This window comes from Arabidopsis lyrata (genome assembly GCF_000004255.2).
Source record: "Arabidopsis lyrata subsp. lyrata unplaced genomic scaffold ARALYscaffold_5, whole genome shotgun sequence".
Taxonomy (NCBI): domain Eukaryota; kingdom Viridiplantae; phylum Streptophyta; class Magnoliopsida; order Brassicales; family Brassicaceae; genus Arabidopsis; species Arabidopsis lyrata.
The window spans coordinates 18591526-18612628 of NW_003302551.1; the positions used below are offsets into that span (position 1 = coordinate 18591526).

General features: G+C 36.9%; 5 protein-coding genes and 1 long non-coding RNA gene across 9 annotated transcripts; 3 read left to right on the forward strand and 3 right to left on the reverse strand.

Moving 5' to 3' along the window:
• Positions 1–27: 27 nt before the first annotated feature.
• Positions 28–1882, reverse strand: LOC9314240 (probable polygalacturonase). Its single transcript, XM_021025686.1, has 3 exons — positions 1215–1882; positions 689–1020; positions 28–605 (listed from the first exon to the last, which is right to left on the reverse strand). The coding sequence occupies exons 1-3, from the start codon at positions 1802–1804 to the stop codon at positions 109–111; spliced, it is 1419 nt and encodes a 472-aa protein (XP_020881345.1). The 5' UTR covers positions 1805–1882; the 3' UTR covers positions 28–108.
• A 105-nt stretch (positions 1883–1987) lies between these two features.
• Positions 1988–3393, reverse strand: LOC9314241. The gene is made up of 2 exons (XR_002332039.1): positions 2779–3393; positions 1988–2697 (listed from the first exon to the last, which is right to left on the reverse strand). It is a non-coding gene; the product is annotated as an uncharacterized LOC9314241 (long non-coding RNA).
• A 94-nt stretch (positions 3394–3487) lies between these two features.
• Positions 3488–7454, reverse strand: LOC9314242 (transcription factor bHLH60). The gene is given in 9 exon segments (XM_021025633.1): positions 3488–3979; positions 4666–4737; positions 4886–4954; positions 5191–5201; positions 5204–5234; positions 5505–5600; positions 6101–6166; positions 6264–6377; positions 6450–7454. Coding segments are annotated over 9 exon segments (1278 nt in total). The 5' UTR covers positions 6996–7454; the 3' UTR covers positions 3488–3706.
• A 3980-nt stretch (positions 7455–11434) lies between these two features.
• On the forward strand, positions 11435–13807 carry LOC9314243 (OTU domain-containing protein At3g57810). Of its 4 annotated transcripts, none has more exons than XM_021025141.1 (6): positions 11442–11938; positions 12022–12560; positions 12660–12781; positions 12951–12991; positions 13202–13300; positions 13491–13807. In XM_021025141.1, the coding sequence occupies exons 2-6, from the start codon at positions 12059–12061 to the stop codon at positions 13666–13668; spliced, it is 942 nt and encodes a 313-aa protein (XP_020880800.1). In that variant the 5' UTR covers positions 11442–11938; positions 12022–12058; the 3' UTR covers positions 13669–13807. The 4 variants fall into 4 exon arrangements, with proteins under 4 accessions (XP_020880803.1, XP_020880800.1, XP_020880802.1 ...); XM_021025143.1 differs by having other exon boundaries at positions 11442–11722; XM_021025142.1 differs by having other exon boundaries at positions 11442–11666.
• A 1397-nt stretch (positions 13808–15204) lies between these two features.
• LOC9314244 (receptor protein kinase-like protein ZAR1) lies at positions 15205–18257 on the forward strand. Its single transcript, XM_021025140.1, has 2 exons — positions 15205–16863; positions 17367–18257. Exons 1-2 carry the CDS (start codon positions 15546–15548, stop codon positions 18014–18016), a joined length of 1968 nt encoding a protein of 655 aa, XP_020880799.1. The 5' UTR covers positions 15205–15545; the 3' UTR covers positions 18017–18257.
• Positions 18258–18427: 170 nt separating this feature from the next.
• Positions 18428–18999, forward strand: LOC9312509 (S-protein homolog 2). Its single transcript, XM_002876395.2, has one exon. The coding sequence runs from the start codon at positions 18535–18537 to the stop codon at positions 18997–18999; it is 465 nt and encodes a 154-aa protein (XP_002876441.1). The 5' UTR covers positions 18428–18534.
• Positions 19000–21103: the final 2104 nt, after the last annotated feature.

A 21103-nucleotide genomic window follows, 5' to 3' on the forward strand; every position in this document is an offset into this window, starting at 1 on the left:
CCAAATTCTCTGTTTCACACAAAGAAATAAGAATCCAAATCTTCTACTAAGCCAAACATAATGATTCATGCAATCTTGTGTTCACCAACCAAAACGTAGTAATCAAACTCAAACAATCTCGTGTAAAAGACCAGAATTGAAACCAACAAACGAGACATTATTCACGGTGGAAGGTCTAAATTCGAGAGGAACATTCCACCCAGAATTCAGATCATCTGACCATTTCAGGTCAACATTCTCAATGCTAAACCCGTTCACATGTTCCATTATGATCCCAGCCGTGGCGCTATGATTCACGAGACCTCGACATCCAGGTCTATAATCCACAAGCCCTGCACTATAATTACTCCATCTTCTGACAGTAAGGTTCATGTTTTTGAACTTTATATCTGAGAGTAGTCCATTTGGTGAACCCGATAAAAAGACTCCGTTTTCGGAATTGATTGTTATGTTTACAAATAGGAGATTCGAGATTGATCCTTCCTTTGCAGATGAGTCACGCGGGCAAGTTGTTATATAGATTGGTTCTGCGCGTCCCCACCAAGAAGGATCGTAGTATCTTGTACTAATGTTTATGTTTGAAAATGTAATGTCACTCACATTTCCTGCAAAAGGGCACATATTGGGGTTACATTACATAAGTTTATGTGTTGTATGTAGTAGCTAAAGAAAAGAAGAAACTTTATACCTCCATCGCGTATTTGCATGCCAAGGCCTCTGTGAGATTCAAAAATGGTGATGTTATCAAAGACAAGACCTTTGAAGTCAAACCAGCTCGCGCTACCGAGTTTAATGGCTGAGGATTTGGTTCGGATCCAACAGTCTGTAGCGGTTAAGTTGTAAAGCGGACCAGTATAAGTCTTGGGACATATTGCATCATCTCCTGTGTCAATGTGACACCGAGTTATAACAGTGTTGTTTGAGTCCTCAATGTCGATTCCATCGTTATTTGGAGTATTGAAGTCCCCTAGGATCGATACATCGTGGACTGATGTGTTCTCACACCTCACAATGTGCAAGCTGCAATGAATGTGTATAGAAGATCAAACCAGAGATTCATTCAATCTTGAGATTACTTGGAACTATTTTAAGCATTGAACAATCACAGAAGCCTAAATTCTCAGCTAGACTTACTTATCTTCGATCTAAGATAGTGAAACAGAGTCAAATATGTTCATAGAGTTCTTATGTAAAGCAGAGTTTTCAAAACTAACCACCAATACGCAGGCTCTCGTAATGTGATGTTCCAGATCTCAACGTTTCTAGAATCAACGAATCCAACAAGTCTAGGTCTACACTCATCACCCAAGCAAGCTCCGGTTTGGTTCCAGCTCACCATCACGTTCTTCTTCTCGTCGAATCTGACCACGAACTTCGATCCCTGGCCATCAATCGCTCCTCCGCCGGTAATTCCAACGTCCGTCGCGTTGTTCGCCACCACCACGTACCAATCCGAAGAAGTCTCCGCCGGATAATAATCCTCGATTCTCGGTCCCCCGAGAAGCACAGCGTTCTCCGTCACATCGAGAACAACACCAGATCGGAGATGGAGCTTAGCTGTCAAATAGTTGCCGGAAGGGAAAGTGACGCGGCAGATGGAAGAAGACGATGTGTAGTGACGATTGCAGGCGTCAATGGTGGACTGTACCGCAGAAGTATCGTAGTTGATACCATCGCCGGTAGCGCCGAAATCGGTAACGGAAAGAGCCAGAGAATCGCCGGGAAGTTGGATTTTCGAATATGACGTGTACGAACGTGATTGGACGAGAGAGAAGAATAATAGTATCAATAATATGCTTCCCATATTTTTAATTTTTTCTCAATAATCTTATCCAATGATAACAACTGAAACTAGAACTCCAGATCTCTCTTTTGATACATGTCACTTCGATATATGTTCTCAATATGTATCAAAAATATTATTAAATATATATAATCAATAAGGTTTATATACATGTCACTTCAACTTCTGCAAATAAAATGAAAATGAAAAACCGACTTTATTTCGTTGACAAAAAAAATGAAAAACAAAGTAAAAGATCTTCAACTAAATAGCGATCAAGCTTGGAATATAAGAAATAACTTGATCCAATTGAGTAGCTTTGGAATATAAAGAACAAGAACCCGTTCTAGTATCTTGTACCAATAAACAAGGATAATCGATATATCTGTAACGAAATAGTAACTCTGTTTTGTTGAAAACTGTCACCGGTCTTATTAGACCCAATGAGTTCCCAAACCAAGGAGAAGTGTTGCTTAGATTTATACTGTATGTCTTCTCCCATACCTTGTGTGAATTCAGTGACCATATTTCTTCACAGTTGGTTTTCTGTTCCACTACGCAAAGACGATTATTCAGACTGTGCATATTAGGCCAACAAGGAGATGGATGGGCAGTCCGAATTTCGACCACTACTTCAAAAACTTCTGTGTGAAGATCGAAACGTATTATCTTAGTTTTTCCTCCATTCAATTCGAGAGTCAACCAATGAAGTGATCCATCTAAATATACAGGAAACTCACAAATGCGATGTGTAGAGCCAGTCACATTTCTCCAACTATTAGTACTAAAATCAAAAACCTCGCATGTTGTATGGCCATCTAGGCCTAGTTCTGAAGAGTTATATAACCATACGATCTTGTACTTGCCTGTCATAGTGTCTTTACCGAATCCTGGATAGCTTGATGCGCGATAACCTATGAGAGAGTAAAAAACAAAAATAATTACTTCGGAAATATTAGTAACATACAACAAAAGAATTAAAAAGTGAAACTTACTGCCGTCCAGAATTCGTCTAAGGCGGTTAATTTTTTAAATCTTAGGCCGAGGAAAAGATCGAAATCATCTAGTGGCCGGATTGATGATACACATCAATCTTTCAATACCGTAGACGCAAACAAGACCATCACAGCTTCCGGTAATTACACAACATTCATAGGGATTGGGCATAATATGAGCCTCTTTCAATTCTGAAGATCCTAACTCCACTTTCTTAAGATAACAAAATGGATATGGTTCATTCCAAGCGCGGGCACCGGCAAGAAGGATACTCGGATTTTGTGACTGCGCTCGGATTAGATGTCTCGACGCAAAAGATGTTGATTTGATCATCGAGTTCCATTACTTCGAAACGGATGTGAATCTTATAAGAGATTCTGCACCAATTCTCTCTAAGATCTCTTCTATAAGAACATTTGGTAGTTGTTCAATATCATTACTCTTCTTCTTTCCATGGCATGCTCTTTTGCGTTTCTCTTCCGGTTTTCTTTCCATGATTCAAGCTTATATTAGACTTAGGGTTTGTTTTTCTTCCAATAACGGCTTTGCACTTATATTTATGATTGCATATATGTTCTGATCGGATGAGTCGTTTTAGGGATTTTTGTTACCTAACCTAAGCTATATTGAATTTTGCTTTTGTTAATGATAAATATAATTATTATTCCCTAAATATGATTTTTATCTCTATTTATTATTAGTAAGATATATAACAAGATCAAAATGATCATATTCTACTAAATTCTACATTGTGGAAATCTGGTAAAAATAAGAAATAATCATTACCAGTTTTGTCTCTCTGAATCAAATGACTGATACCTTCTTAACAGATATCTAATGCTTATATATTTATGATTATAATTATATATAGAGAAACGGGCTTATACGATATATATACACATTCATGATCTCTACTGTTTTCCCAACTTACAGCTCCATTTTGACCTGATTTGGGTGCAAATTAGCAGAAGCCACCATTACATTTTCAGAAACCGCCATCAAATTGCTGTTATCATTGCCATCAGCTTGATCCTCTTCTCTTCCCCATACCGGCTGGTTCAAGCCGTCAAAAGGCCACTGTTGTGTTGGTGGTGGTGGCAGTTGCCGGTGATGAAAGGACTGTTCGGTCTCAATGGCTTGATGAGGCCAAGCAAGCTGCATTGGTGTGCCATTGAAGCTCCCATCCATTAAAGAACCATTCTGTGTAGGAAAAAAAACAGAGCCAAAACCGGAAAAGATATCAGCTAAGGGATCATTCATAGAGATCTTGATCTAGTCAAAGAAGTCAACTGTTGTTGCTGTGTTATTATTATCCTAAAAGAACAAGGTATAATGAGAGGGTCCCTGGCTATTTAATGGTGGTACAAGCTGTAAGAAGAAAGAGAGATAGAGCATTTATTTACTTTGGTCCAAAACTTTTGATGAGAATCCACAGGTGATCATGAAATTAGATAGGTCACTTTGAAATAACAAGATTTTGGAAGAGACCCACAGAAATTAATGAGTGATGAAATACGTTTTTTTAAAAAAAGCTTCATCAAATAACACATCCGACATAAGTCACAGAAGACACAGAAAGGTTTACAGAACAAAGGTGGTCCGAGTTTTGACCCACTAAGCTCTTTGTGTGTGTTGTGTATTTATTTTTTCCCTGAGTTTCCTTCATGAGAGTAGACGTTGTGCTCTTCCTATGCCTTACACTAAAATGGTCTAAATTAATGTTTGTATCAATAAATACCCAAAAGTTTCTCCTTTTGTGATAGAAACTAGAAGCTACTCAAAGAGGTATGGTTTACTTAAATGAGAAACACATGAAATGGTTACTTTTTCCTGAAGAAGGCTAATCTCACAAGGACCTAAGTATTGTTTGAGATTTTGATACTTACTTCTGAAGCCAATATGGTGTCGAGATTGAAGTCGATTCTGGGGTTTACCGCAGCAAGTCTCATTGATAGCATCTGTGGAAACACAAGTCATAGTTTCATGAGATTGTGGCACACAATTCTATTCATTTTCAAACTGTTTTGAGTTGACCTTTTGGTTCTGCCTAAGGTAATGGTACAATATAGGTATAAAGAACAAAAATTGGACCACGGAAAGTCTCACCTCCACTTGACGTTGTAATGACTGGACATGGTTAATGATTTCATCCAGCACCAGCGCGGTACCTTGAATCTGCAGGTCAAAGACTTTCTGATAAGCTTAGGATTCATATTAGGTAGATCTGCTTTCACACACCAAAAGTAGTTCCTATGCAGCTAACTATTGTTAAGATGATGCAATATTTCAACGAGAAAACACCAGGATTTCAAATTACACAGTGAAAGAAGCAGCAAGAGAATGACGTGTTAATCTAAAGCTATTATAAATGGTATCTACTACATAACTACAATCACAAGTAATCAGTATACCCTAGGGGGTTAAAGGAACAATCAATCAAGTCCTCACAGCTCACCTATAGAATCCAATTTTTTTACACACACTGATGTTCCTTATCATCATCTCCATCACACCAATAATTGCTGCTAACTTCTAACATCAGGGATGATTAATTAGCTGTCTGGGGGAGTGTCACATCATGTTTCCAACTAATTAGGTATGTGGGACTCAAAGCATATCAATTTTTGTAAAGGATCATTTGCTTTAATCGTCCTTCTAAGAGTCATTGTCTTTTTATCCTTGATAGATACCGAACTTGTTAGAGACGATACTACCCCTTCCTCACCTTCCATAGAAAGTTTACAGCTTTTTTCCCACTTATCATCAAAAGATGGACCCCAAAACACACTTTGATCTTGATCTTTCCACCAAAATCTGTCCCCTAAACCCAAAACCTTAATGGCACATTACAGCTAGCATCCCCACTTCCTAAGGTCATTCTTGTCATTTACAGACTAATCTTCAAGCTCAATGAACACACTTATGGAAAAAAGAATTCGATAAAGCTAGGTCCTATCACTTCCGTGTGACTGAGTTAACCTTAAAGCTAAGTGTACCCGTGAGATATTTCTCCCCACACGAAATAAAAAAATAAAGTTGAGATCTCTAAAGGCATTATTACTACACAATTACCCAACTGGCTACTTTGGCACACCAGAAACCACTTTTCTTAATAAAAAAGGAATTAAGCAATCCACGTTTTGGGGAAAAAAAAAAAGTAGGTGTGAAGGATTAAGACCCTTAACAAAAACCAAGATCATCTAATAATAAATTCTTACTTTTTGAGTGAATCAATTAAAGAAATATCATGTCGTTAAGCACAAATGAAGACCTAATGATTGATTAACAAATTGAATACACGTCTAAATCTGAGAGACAAACCTTATCACAGCCTGGGACCAGTTCCTGTAGCAGCTTCATTCGTGCATTTATCTTCTCCCTTCTTGCCTGTAATCCAAAAATTAGTGATCAATTAGCGACTTAATCAACTGATTAACACCAAAAAAGAAAAATTAGTGAAATCTGTGAGAGAGATGCAAGTTACTCGTTCTGCTAAGCTATGGCTATCGGTTGCTTGACCACGACGAGCTCTAACGTGAACATATGGCAGCTTCTCGTTCTCTTCGGAGCTTTTGTTCTTCTTCGTCGAGCTTTTAACCTAAAAAATTTAGGGATTCATCAAACCAAGAATCAAAATGTAAAAGTAAAACCATTTGTCTCTCACTCTCACCTTCTTTTCGAAATCTTTCCTCTTCCCATTTCGATTGTTCTGGCTAGGGCAAGGGATTTGATTCTCAATCGCTGAATCAGAAATCAACCGCTGAGATGAATCGGTCTCAGCAGGCTCGGTCTTGACTCTGTCGAGATTAGCGCTGGAATTGGAAGGTACAGAGCTCGTCGGAGTCTCCCCGGAGACATTTCCGTTTTGTTGTTCAGTGGCAATCACCGAGAAACGAGCTGCTCGCTCCATGAGAACTGAGTTAGAAGGAAAAGCCAATGTCCCACCGAAAGAGTGAAGCGGTGGAGCATTCTCTCCACCGATTCCTGTCACAGCCGCCACTTGAGAAGACGAAGAATCAGTAAAATGAAGAAGCTCCACTGCTTGTGTAGGCGGAAGCTCAAGCAAAGCCGTGAAAGAGCCGCCGGCGTTCTCAGGAGGTAACGTCGTCACTAGTTGCCGAAATTCGTCACCGAGATGTAGCGATTCAAGACCTATTGGTTCCCGGCACGGTCCAATACCGCCGGATCTAGCTCCAAATCCTCCAGTCAGATCCATAAACGGAAACTCACTGGAAATCTTCAAAAACAACACCGTCTCACGCCAATAATCGAAACCAAATTCAGCAATTTGCGTAATCAAATCTCACAGCAACAAAACCCTAATTGAGCCTCCAAAGAGAGAGAGAGACTTGACTTTTGTCAGTAAGTGAGCAAATTGCGGCGAAAAATCTCAAGCAAAGAAGGTGAGAAACAATGGCGGTCAAAAGAGTGAAGAAGAAATCCCTCCTTCTTCTCTAGCTCAGAGAACTTGGCGAAGAAGGAAGGAATAGTTATTCTCTCTTCTTCTTCTTCTTCTTCTTCTTCTTTCTCAAAGGTTTTAGTCCATAAGAAGAAGCTTATTTTTGGAGTAGGACGAAAGCAACGTTAGCAGTGGAGTGCGTCTGTTAAATAAAGGCCACTGTTAGACAAAAGAAAGAGAAAACCAATTTTGGTTTAGAAAAAAAATAACTGTTCATTTTCCTTTTTATTTTGCTGGATCCCAATGGATATTAGTTGGGCCTTTTGGGCTTTACCCGGTGACCTTTTTATCTCTGATTATAATTTTTTTATTATCCTTAATTTGTTAAATTAAAATTTTTGAATTATTTGATTGTATATAGTTTTTTTTTTAATGGATTTTAATTGGGCGAACCAAAAAACGGCACATATTAAATCCAATTGGTAGATTTGATTTATTCTTCAGCAGGACCAGCCTGCTGTCTCTGACCACTTTTCTTTTATTTTTTTATTTTTCAGTATAATAATTGGACTTCGTATATTATTATTATCAGTAGTTAATGCCATAAATGGTGTTACATCAGGTTCTCTGACTTTTCACGGACTCCGATTCCGGTGTCAAAAAAATAATTTTGTTGACCTGTAACCCAAAATAAATAAATAAAGGAACACACTTGTAATATCGAAAAATAATTTAGCACAAAGCACCATTTTTAAAACAGTAATTATGTCAGCCGTTGGATGAAATCTCGCTAATTTTTGCCTTGGAGAATGGAAATGGTTCCGAAGTTTGTTTAATTATATATTTTGGGAGGAAAGTTCTGGAAAACAGACCGATCTTACAGTAATTAATTTCACTGTTTAAACCTTTTTGATTTTGTGGGCTTTGCAATGAAACCAAACCGGACAAGTCGACCAAGCTTAATTTTTTTTTTTTTTCATCAACAACTTTTTTCATAATAGAAATAATTACTTGTGGCAAAGTCACAGTGAATAGCGTTGGATATTACAGCAGGGATGAAAGCATGAAAATATATTTTTATATATTTTAAAATATTCAAAATTCCTCAAGAATATAATAATTCACAATCATAATTCAAATTATGTTCTAAAATTATTGAAAGATGGAAAAAAAAAAGCAATTAATGGTACTTCTTTAAAGGGGTGTTTCCGGGATAGTGAGGAAAATTTAGGGATAAAATAATAAACAGGTAGGTCCAGTGGAATAACATGTTTCACACAATGGGCCGAACATAAAATCCACTTATGTCTTAATAAACTGAGCCCAAACTCCAAATTTCATTTCATTGCAAAACGCTTGATTATGATTAGCCAATTCTTCATCTACTTAAGACTCAAAATTGGAAATTAAAAAAGATTTTTAAAAAAGTAATGGGTGTAGAAGTGGAATATAAATGTTCTAAAATATCGGTATCACTTTCAGCTATTGGTGGTGGTGTAAGGTTTGGTGTAGTAGTAAAGTCTCAATCAAAGAGAGGAAAGGTACAATCTTTTTTGGCATTTCCAATTTGGCAACGTTACTTACTCTCCCAACGTCCATTGCTTCTTTGGTGTCTCAGATATTGATGTAGCCAATTCTTTAACCAACCTAATTCCTACGTACATATGTTATAACACTTTCACATATATACACTTTATTCTACATATCAATATTTTGAAGCAATACGACTCTTTTCTGTTTTTTTTTTTTTTTTTAAATTTGAATTAGATGTCAAACTGAGTATGAAACATGCAAAGTCTGTCTTTATCAATAAGAAACATTCTAATTATGAAAAGTCTTTGCCATTATAAACTCAAATTCCATATCAAATGATTTTATCTTTCTAAAATTTGTCCCCAAGCGGTCTCGAACTCATATGAGACTATCTTTTTAATATTTCGCACATATAAAACATTTATAATAAGAGAGGATAATTTTCTTTTATTGCTGAAAAACGATTTGAGGATTATCTGCACAATACTTATTAACGTATCACATTGAGATCATGATGGATTTGAAAGGATGGATATGGGCGAGACCACAAAGATTTTCGGATGTATACGTGAAGAATGGAGAAAAAAAAAAAAGTGTGCGATGAATAAAGAAATATGTTATAGAATAAAGAAATTTGCTGGATCCGTGTGTTAATCACGTGACACTGGCCCAAGAAGCCTCTCTTCGTAGTGGAGTGGTGTGGGAATTCCCTTCTTCCCATATTAAAATGTTTTGACAAATAAATGACTCAATAAAATAGCTCTCTCCCTAACCTTCTTCTTTTTGTGTTTTAATGAAAAAAGTTTTATTTTTCTGTGTAGCTTGCATTATTCGACAGCTGTTACAAACCTGACATGCATGGGATCCACACAACAACAAATATATCTCTTATTATGAGTTATTCCCAAATTGCTGAACAAACGACATCCGTAAGCAAAGTTAAGACTGTTGAAAAGTGCATAACAATTATGGTTGTCAAAACGTTATTTGTAAGTTGGTTTAGCTAATAATCATTTTAAAATAGGTAGATTGTCAATGTAAATATGGTACATTTAATATTTAAACCACAAAAGAAGAAGATGACAACGATTCAATATCTAAGGTGAATTTTGTTAAGTTCAACTAGTTTTGTGCATTGTATGAATGTCAACATGCAATTCTCTTTTTTTTTTGTTCAACGTTCTGATACATTGCTCGTTTTTTTTTATCGTTATTACAATTTTATCTTCATCGAAAGATTTGTTTGGGAATTTAGTCGTATAATCATACTTGTATATAAGCTCTTTAAAATATTTAAAAACGCATCAAACATCATGAATGCACTTCATCTCCAAAACTAGAAGTACAAGTCCAAGTCCAGTGCTAAATTTGTTTAGGGGTCGTAATGATTAAAGATTGTCAATATCATATTGAACTGTCGAATTGTATACTTATAAAAGATTACGAAGGAGGCGTGTCTCTAAATTTTCTACGTCTACGTTATACGTTTAAACGCATAGAATTCGTCGTACATATATATAAATATAAAGATACACGTACATGTCTATACATATTTGGCACAATGATCGATACTGATACAGTGTTGTGTAATAGTAAAATACGTTATAGGTAATGAGTGATGCAGGTCGAAACACTTCTATCGATCATTGTTCACATGTTCGTTTCGTTGGATTCAACCGATCTTCTTATAATTATACATTCACCTTTAAGAATGAAACTCTACTTTAAAATGCATTAATTGTAAGATAACTTTCTCAGCATTAACTTGATCATTTAAATATTGTGACTGATAAAAAAAAAACGAATTGATGGTCAGAAAGGAGTGCTACAACATCTGAACACAATGAAATACAACAACAAATCGTCATTGTCTGTAGCTTAATAATGAATTAGTCAATAACGTTAAAGATCCATTACAACAAAACACAACGTCGTAACAATTTTATCATATAGCTTATTGCGCAGACATGGATTAGAAGAAATAAGACCTCTTAACACTATACCAGAAAAAGAAAAAAGAAATAAGACCATACAAAATGAAAGAAAATTTTAAATTGATTAACCGAGAAGAAAATAGTGACGAAAAAGACCGGAACATACGAAGGGCCCAGAAGACAAGGACGAAACAAAGTGGGCCCATAAAAGAAGTACCCAAAAAAAAAGGACTTGTGATAAAGTTGGGCCCATGCTCGATAATCCCTTGTGGAATACCAAAATGATGGGGGGACCCACTGACCAAGTTGCACGGCGAGTGATGTGTTCTGTTTGGGTCTAAATGGGCCGTGAAAACGATGGGCCCAAACTCATTCATTGCTTTGCCAGAGAGTCCTTTTTGTGTTTGTACCACTAACGGCAAGCTGTTCGAGACTATTTGCCAGTTTCAGGAAAAGTTTTCTGACACAGATAAACTTTTTGTTGGGTTTCCCTTTCCAAGTATCATCAAGATATTTGTTAATCTCTGGACGAACATATAAATATTTTATTTTTTTAAGTATTTTATGAAGTAACCAGTTCAGTATTATCAAATAAAAAGTACAAAATTCAATACGATCAAATATGTTTAGTTAAAAATAATAATCATGCTAAGTAGCTGGCAATCATAAAACGGGTTTGGTTACCTGAAACAAAATCCAGCCCAATTTTATGCCCACTTATCGGCCCAGTCAAGCTAAAAATCAGCTGCGCTCTGTAAAAACGGCAGCGTTTAATGATTAGATTGAGTAAAGCGATTTCACGGTTCAACAGTCGAAGCTTCTCGACTCGTTTTTGTTTGTTTCATAGCATCTCGTCGGTTCAACAAGACCTTGCGCTAGAAGAAGAACAATTTCAGTTTTGTTTTGTCCAATTCTCACCTCGTACAGTGACCAAACAACGGTTTCTTTGTTGCTTTTGTCGGAAATTCAGTGTGAGCTGTACAACAAACACCCTTGACAACATTCTTTGCTTCTCCACCTTGTAATCCTCCATTCACTCTTTTCACGTGTTTCTCTCTCGATGATTCTCTGATGCGCGTACGCAATTTTATCGTTACTTCTACGTTTTTCGATTTCAATAGGTTTAGATTGTGTCGTTGGTTTAAGTCCCTGGGAAAAAAATCCTGATATTCAAATTACCTGTTGATTTTACTTCAAAACATTCTTATGTTTTTATAGAGCAATCACCTGTAGATTTTCAGTTCCTGGGTTTAGATTATAATTATATAGCTGGCTATTTTGGCCATCCTTGAGGTAGATTTTGTTATCAAGTAATGATTTTGTTTATGGAATCATTGGAGCTATAAATGTGAAAGACTTGGAAATTCTTTGTGTAGGTATCTGAAATAGGGGGACTCTTATTAGAAAAAAGATATGATGATTTGTTACTCTCCAATTACAACATGTTCTAGGAATGCTATCAATATCAAGGGGCATTTAGGCACTCACCTCTACGGCGTTGTGGCTCAAGGATCATATAAATTCTCCTGTCACAGTCTTTTATTAGGACTTTCTAGAAGACATTACACCGGTTTTCGCGTATCGGTCTCTAATAGACCTTCTAGTTGGCACGATAAAAGGCTATTGATCAATCGATCGACCGTTGGTCCTAAGGAAAAGCTTGAAGTTTCTTTCTTGTCCCCTGATGCTAAAATGAAATGCTCCAAGATAGAATCCAACATGAGAAATCTCTATTGGTATTCAAGATTTGCTTATACAGGTGTGATTGTTAGCTTGCTTGTTTGTTATTCTTCAACTTCCCAATCAGCGTACGCAGATGCTTCAAGGGATAAAGATGCTAACAACGTGCATAATCATTCGTCTCATGGTAAATTCCACAATGGGAAAAGAGTCTACACTGATTACTCTATCATTGGTAAGTGTCCTATGGCATAACTTAGTCAGGCTATTAAGATTGCTCATCTTATTTTTTATGTCGACCATTGTTGAATCAGAAAATGGCAATGATTTGTAGGTATTCCGGGGGATGGTAGATGCTTGTTTCGTTCTGTAGCTCATGGATTTTGCTTACGCTCTGGAAAACTGGCTCCAGGCGAGAAGATGCAGAGAGAACTCGCTGATGAATTACGTACCAAGGTAAGTATCTGGTTATCATTCATACTTTGCTCCCAAAAATCAAAATAATTGTTGAATTGGGATTCATATGGTACGTTAGTACTTTCTTTTTCTCTGATTCAACAAAGCCTAAGCCTAATTTACACATCTATCAAAAATCCAATCCATGTGTTATCTTTGAATATGATAGGTTGCTGATGAGTTTATCAAAAGAAGACAGGAAACAGAATGGTGAGTCTTTCTTTCAGACCAATACAACTTCATTCGCTGGCTATAAACCACTCTTAAACTTACATATAAAATTAGTTGATCTCTTGTTACTACTAGTGTCACGGGTTTTAGAAGGGCCTTGAGAACATAACATCTTATTAATTCAATGTATGAACTACTGGACTAAAAAGTTTTTTTTTTGCATCTACTCATTCTGATGATTCTCATCAGGTTTGTGGAAGGAGATTTCGATTCATATGTCAGACAAATTCGGGAGCCACACGTGTGGGGAGGTGAACCTGAACTCTTCATTGCTTCACACGTTCTCCAGTAAATAACTTCTTCTCATCTGTTTTTTTTTTTGTTTCTTGATGTGCATGATTTTAGTTTCTCATACACATTCTAGATTGAAATCTAACAAATCCCCGAAACGGGCGGCATATTATTAATCTTTGAAAGATTGATGCTCTATTTGTTAGAAGAAAAAAAATGAAGCAATAGAGGTGTTTTGTGATCATAGGATGCCAATCACAGTGTATATGAAGGACGAGAAAGCTGGAGGATTGATATCTATTGCGGAATATGGTCAAGAATATGGTAAAGACGACCCAATCCGAGTCCTATACCATGGTTTTGGTCATTACGATGCCCTCTTGATTCACGAAAGTAAAGCTTCAATTCCAAAATCTAAACTTTAGTAAATTTAGTTTTGCATCTTTGACTTTTGTCAGGTGATGATGATGTTTTTGTCTCTGACACAACCACAATCTATATGCCTTGTAGAATGTAACCTTTTTTTACCTTTTAATTTGAAAAAACTTCAGTTTCAAAAGCTCAGCTTGTGGATAAAGACAAAGTTCCTTGTGGACACTCAAAAAGAATATATGTGGTCAGTGTGATATCAGCCCACTATTGTTGAAAAGCTGAATAATGATTTGAAATGGTTCTAAATGTGACAAAGTTAGTTCTAATTCATAGAAGATGTGGATTACACAGTGGAAACAATGAAGCTAATCAAAGTGCAAAAATAAAAGGTCGGACTAGTAGAATTAATAGCAACCCTTGAGATCGTTGACGACGTCGCAAGGGATGGGAGTGAGTGTGACAGTCTCCAAGGTCATACCTTCGACCATGAATCCTAGTTTGGGTCCTTTAGGCTGCCTCTTTGTGCTAATGGTCTCATCTCTGACTTTGGCTGCAGCCTTAAGCTCATCATTCTTCTTCTTTTTCTTCCTCACGTTGAACTCCTCCGCACATCTTGACTGCTCCACACGCACATGGATCTTCTTCCTTATGATCCTATGGTCAACCTGATAAACCCACCCCAATACAAAACTCAAAGGTTAGTGTATAACAATTGTTGTCATAGCTTCTATAGAGACAAAGAAACAAGAGTAACTAAATCTAAACTGTGAAAGTACAAGTTTAGTGTATTTGTTTTTTTTGATAATTATAGAATGCTAATCACAGTATATGAAGGACAAGAAAGTTAGTTTATATCGCAAATTAGGGTTAAGGAGATCAGATTCAAGCCATATCCCATGGTTATGCCCTTTTGATTCATGAGAGCAAAGCTCCAATTCCAAAATCCACACTTTCCATAAGAAAGGATAGATATGCTTGTTTTGAACCGGTATGGGTATGAATTTACGAAATGTCATCCGGTACGGTTGTTGTTGGGGACATAAGTGGGATATTAAAATGCATCTTTGTATTGGTGACTTTTGTCAGGTGGTGATGGTTTTTTTTTTTCTGACACATCCACAATCTATAGTCATGTGTTATACAATGTTACCTTTTAATTTGAATAAAATTTCAAATAATTTGGTGGTTTCAAAATCATAGCTTGTGTGCCACACATTGTCAAATCGTGATAATACAAAGTTCATAATGTTTGTGGGCACTCAAAAGATATGGTCAGTGTGATATTTTATTATAAGTAGTGTTGTTGGTCAGGCCACTGGTTGAAATGGAACGATTCAAAATAAACAAAACAATACTTCAAAATTGTTGTTTTTGCTGCTCAAGCCAAGTAATGTTAATCTACTAGTAATGAGAGCCTTCACCAGATAAGTTTAGTGTTTTTAAGGTTCATGTCTCCTAACACAAATGCAAATTCAATTAATAAAAAGACTTACTCTCACATGTCCATTTTCTAACAAAAACGAAATCCAATAATCTGAAGTTCTTAACCCCAACAAAATTAGAATTTTTAAAACAAACAATTAAAAAGCGCAGAGCAACCCACCTGCATCAGTCAATAACTAAAAAACTTAGGATTTAACAATCAATAACTAAACTGTCACAGAGCACAACACATTTTTATTGTTTTATTATTATTATTTTCAAATTTATATCCATTTCCCAACACTTTTAAGCTCACAAGAATTCAAAAAACTTTCCCATGTCTACATTACAACCACGTTGCTACTTTGGAACCCATCATCACCTAGAATTCTTTTTCTTCGTCTTCTTCTTCTTCTCTCTCTGCAACTCCTCGTTGCATCACTTGCATGAAACATAATCTTTAGATATTAAACAAGTTTCTTTCAAGATTCTGATTCTCTCCAGAAAAATGCAGTTTCTTCGACTTCTTTCACTTCTCCTTTCTTCCTACTTCTCCTTCTTCATTAGCTTCTCCTCGTCGCTGAGTCCCGATGGTTTATCACTTCTTGCTCTCAAATCCGCCATCTTTAAAGACCCGACACGTGTGATGACTTCCTGGTCCGAATCCGACCCGACGCCGTGTCACTGGCCTGGAATCATCTGCACTCACGGCCGAGTCACCTCACTCGTTCTCTCCGGGAGAAGGCTATCAGGTTACATACCCTCAGAACTCGGTCTACTCGACTCACTCATAAAACTCGACCTTGCTCGCAACAATTTCTCAAAACCACTTCCGACTCGTCTCTTCAACGCCGTTAATCTCCGTTACATTGATCTCTCTCACAACTCAATCTCCGGCCCAATTCCGGCCCAAATCCAATCCATCAAGAATCTCACTCACATTGATTTCTCCTCTAATCTTCTCAACGGGTCACTCCCTGAGTCACTCACTCAACTCGGAAGCTTAGTCGGCACACTCAATCTCTCTTACAACAGATTCTCCGGCGAAATCCCGCCGTCGTATGGACGGTTTCCGGTTTTCGTCAGCTTAGATCTCGGCCACAATAATCTCACCGGAAAAATACCTCAGATTGGTTCTCTTTTAAACCAAGGACCAACCGCGTTCGCCGGAAACTCTGATCTCTGTGGTTTCCCATTACAAAAGCTATGTAAAGAAGAAACTACAAATCCTAAGCTCGTCGCTCCAAAACCAGAAGGCTCACAAATCCTCCCGAAGAGACCAAACCCTAGTTTCATCGACAAGGACGGAAGAAAGAATAAACCGATCACCGGATCAGTAACGGTATCTCTCATCTCCGGAGTCTCAATCGTAATCGGAGCTGTTTCTATCTCCGTATGGTTGATTCGAAGAAAATTGAGCAAATCGGAGAAAAAGAACACGGCGGCGCCATTGGATGATGAGGAGGACCAGGAAGGTAAATTTGTGGTGATGGACGAAGGATTCGAGCTCGAGCTCGAGGATTTGCTGAGAGCATCGGCTTACGTCGTTGGAAAGAGCAGAAGTGGGATTGTGTACAGAGTAGTGGCCGGAATGGGATCGGGTACAGTGGCGGCGACGTTTACGTCATCCACTGTCGTTGCTGTGAGAAGGCTAAGCGACGGAGATGCCACGTGGCAGCGGAAGGATTTCGAAAATGAAGTGGAGGCTATAGGTAGAGTCCAACATCCAAATATCGTACGGCTAAGAGCTTATTACTATGCGGAGGACGAGAGGCTCTTGATCACTGATTACTTACGCAACGGGAGTTTGTACTCTGCCTTACATGGTAATGATGAAATCTTTATTTATCAACCACTAATTATGAAAGCTAATCTCAGTAATGTTTTGTGAATCTTGGTGTTGTCGAAAAGAGACAAAAGTTGGGGTTTGTTTTGGATTTGGTGCTCTTGAACCAGTTGATTGGTTTTGTCTATATTAGATTGTATGATAATAGAAAATTTGTTGGCGTCTTCTTCTTGTTCTTTTCTCATTCAAAATCTTTTGAAGTCACATGTTTGGTAACTGTTCTAGTTCCAGACAAACTTGGATCTTTCTTCTTGTCGAAAACAACAACGTAAATTCTGTTTTTGCGATAGTTTTGAATTAGGAAAGAGCAATGTAGAAGGTGGTGCAAAGATCCTGTTTGTTTTAACTTGATGAGAGGATATTGTTGGTTTAAGAGGTTAAGATTGGTATTAAGAGTGTTTAATGAGACAGAAAAAAACAGAGGTCAGATTAATCTGAGGGGGGATGTTTTAATATCGATTGCACCATTGCTTTTTTTTGTAGGTGGACCTTCGAATACTCTGCCTTCACTCTCTTGGCCTGAGAGGTTACTTATTGCACAAGGAACCGCTCGTGGCTTGATGTATATACATGAGTACAGCCCGAGAAAGTACGTTCATGGCAACCTGAAATCAACCAAAATACTGCTTGATGACGAATTACAGCCTCGCATCTCAGGCTTCGGTCTTACACGTTTGGTCTCAGGTTACTCCAAACTCACCGGTTCGCTATCCGCCATAAGGCAAAGCTTAGACCAAACCTACTTAACCCCTGCTACAACGGTGACAAGAATCACAGCTCCCTCTGTTGCTTACCTTGCACCTGAGGCTCGAGCTTCTTCTGGTTGCAAATTATCTCAGAAGTGTGATGTCTATTCGTTTGGGGTTGTCCTAATGGAGTTGCTGACTGGCCGTTTGCCCAATGGTTCCTATAAAAACAATGGCGAAGAACTAGTGCATGTTGTGAGGAACTGGGTCAAGGAAGAGAAGCCGTTGGCTGAGATTTTAGACCCGGAGATTCTGAACAAAAGTCACGCAGATAAGCAAGTTATTGCAGCCATTCATGTTGCCTTGAACTGCACGGAAATGGATCCAGAGGTTCGTCCGAGGATGAGATCAGTGTCTGAGAGTCTCGGCCGAATCAAATCGGTCTGAGCTCGTTTCGAGGTAACTCCGAAAGTAAGTTAGAAATTTTGCAATTCCGTCGAGTGTAAAATTCATGCACCATCATGTTTTGCTTCTCTATGAGTGAGTTTTGGCATGTTGTAGGGTTTAGGGATCCTGATCATCATGTAGTCACTCTCCTTTGTTGTACATTTGTAATAGATGAAGGATAGTACTTCATTGTTTCTTGGTTTTAACATTTAAGCCTTGACCCTCTTTCTAGAATATCAAATCAAGTCGCTTGAGCATAACCTACAATTAGATCTTTTAATGTAGCATTGACAATGATGTGTGTTTCAAGAGAATACAAAACGGTTATTAGATCATAAAACAGGTGAATTAATACTAATGTTTTTTTTTTTTTTCCTTTAGAAAGTAGAAACCACCAAGCTAGCCAATGTTATAAGTTAACGCAGTCAGTTACAACTTAACATGGTAAAAAAAAATTCATTCACAATATAAATACTCATTTAACGAAACATTGCAAACCATAAAACAAAGAATAAAAGATGGCTTCCCATAGAAATCTGATAATGCTTGTCACACTATCGTTGCTCATGAAAGTAGCGTTATCTCAAAACGGTGTAGTGATGGGTAAGAATATATTCAAATGGGAATTTTTTCCGAAAATATTTGTATACGTCTCCAACGATATCGAAGGTAGATTGGACCTACATTCTAGTTGCATTGAGAACGGAAATACGGTTTCTCGTTACCGAGGATTAATTTTACCGGGGCGTAGTAAAGAATTCGTTCATTTCACGAAAACTTTCTGGGGAGGAAATCGCTATGTTTGTGAATTTAGATTTGGGGGTGAAACACAAACACATCGTTTTACTATTTATAGAGATAGCAGAGATAATATTGACAAATATCAGTGCAGAAACTGTTTTTGGTCCATCAGAAGGAATGGACCTTGTGCTTTTAATTCACATACTGAAAGATATGATATTTGTTATGCTTGGGATAGATAAACAAACTATATATGTTTTGTTGTTTATATGATGATAATAATTTTATAATAATAAAAGTTACTATTTGTACTCCTATTCAAATTTATGATTATTATGTAATGGTTTAGTGAATATGTGGTGTGGTGTGGGCTTACAAGTTTTACTAACTAGGTAAAATTAAATAACATAAGATTAAACAATTTATTTTGGTTACAAAATCTAAGAATTCAAGTTGGTGTTTGTTATAGAAATTAGAACAATCTTTTTTTTTTTTATAGAACGATTCAAAAAATCAAAGTTTTTATTTTTGAATCTCGAGATATCAAAACCAAATTTTGTAAATGCGCTAAAATATTTCTAATTAAAATAACGTAATTTTTAGTCTATAAATAAACTTATAAATTAAATGCAAATGTTTTAATGATTTATATAATACAATAAAGTTGCATTTACGTTATTCATAAGTTTAGGCTCATAGATTTGCGGGTTCAATGTAAATGTTTATAATATATTAAAGGGTGATGAACTAATACTGTTTAATTTTCTAGTTGAATGATACAAATTGTATCATACAATGTATTTAATATAAATAAAAAATTTATATAGATGGGTTTAGGGATCCTGAGTCCTGATCATCATGTAGTTACTCTCCTTTGTTGTACATTTGTAGTAGATGAAGGAAACTACTTTATTGTTTCCTGGTTTTAACATTTAAGCCTTGACCCTCTCTCTAAAATATCAAATCAAGTCGCTTTAACATAACCTACAATTAGATCTTATTAACAATGATGTGTTTTTTTTTTTTTTTTTTTGAATTGAATGTAAAATTAACTCAGACCCAAAAAAACTGTTTTTACATCAAAATGCTACTGTTAATTTGAAGTTTGAAAATAATTAGATGGGACATTGATTATGTATTCCTTGATGCAAACCATAACTGTAGAGCCCCTTCATACTTGCGTCTTTGGAGGACACTAATGGAGGACACTGCATAACTCCCAATGCATCTTCATACTCGCTCAATTCACAAAAAGTTTCTGGGGACGAACTTACTATGATTGTTTATTTAGATTTGGTGCTCGCAAACGTCGTTTTACTGTTTATAGAGATAGCAGAGATAATATTGACAAATATCAGTGCAGAAACTGTTTTTGGTCCATCAGAAGGAATGGCCCTTGTGCTCTTAATTCACATACTGGACGATATGATATCTGTTATGCTTGGAATTAATAAACATATCCTATATGTTTTGTTATTTATGTGGTGATAATATAATGGGATTATATAATAAGAAAATTTAGGAAAAACGGTCTATTTCCCCACGAGAATTATGACATCATAACAGATAGAGCCCAATCTATGACCACGACCCATATGTCCCCGAAAAAATACTTATCAATCTATGTCTCTCTGAAACAATAGATTTCATCCTATATCTCCTCGGAATATTAGTTCTCATCTAAATTACCCATTGTCATCGGTTTTGTTTGGTTTACTGTTTATTTAACCACCTAACAAAAATACTAAACCGTATTAAATCCGATAACGACCCGGTTAGAAGTAAAACCAAACCCATATCCCCAAAATCAGATTCGTTTGAAGAACAATTTATCTTGAAGAACCCTAGAAACAAGAATCCAATTCGTTTAATCTGTGGCAGGAGGAAGAGTCCTTAATTGCAATGGAATCCAATTTGTTATTTTCTCACGTAATCTTATTTCATATGGAACTAAGATTGATTAAATTTGACTTCAGTTTTAGGAGCAAGCTCGATGATGAACATCATCATTACGATCTTAGATTTGAGATTTTTTTGAGAATTTCCAGCTTAATTGTTTCAGTTATCGTCCAGAATTATGTCCATTGCACTGCAAATGTGACGAAATCATTAGCCAAGGTCTGAATCTAATGGACCAGTTCATGGAGAATCCTCTGTTATCAACGACGCGAGGCATGGGAGTCAAGAGCTAGTCGACGTCGTCTTCGTGGCTGAAATATAAAAGAGAAAGACGATGCTCATACCTAAATCAATATGCTTGGGCTGAGCAGAGAGGAGCAAAGAGGCAGATCCTGATAATGTGCGTCAATGGAGGTTAATTAAATTTGGCTTTGGAGCTGGTGATTT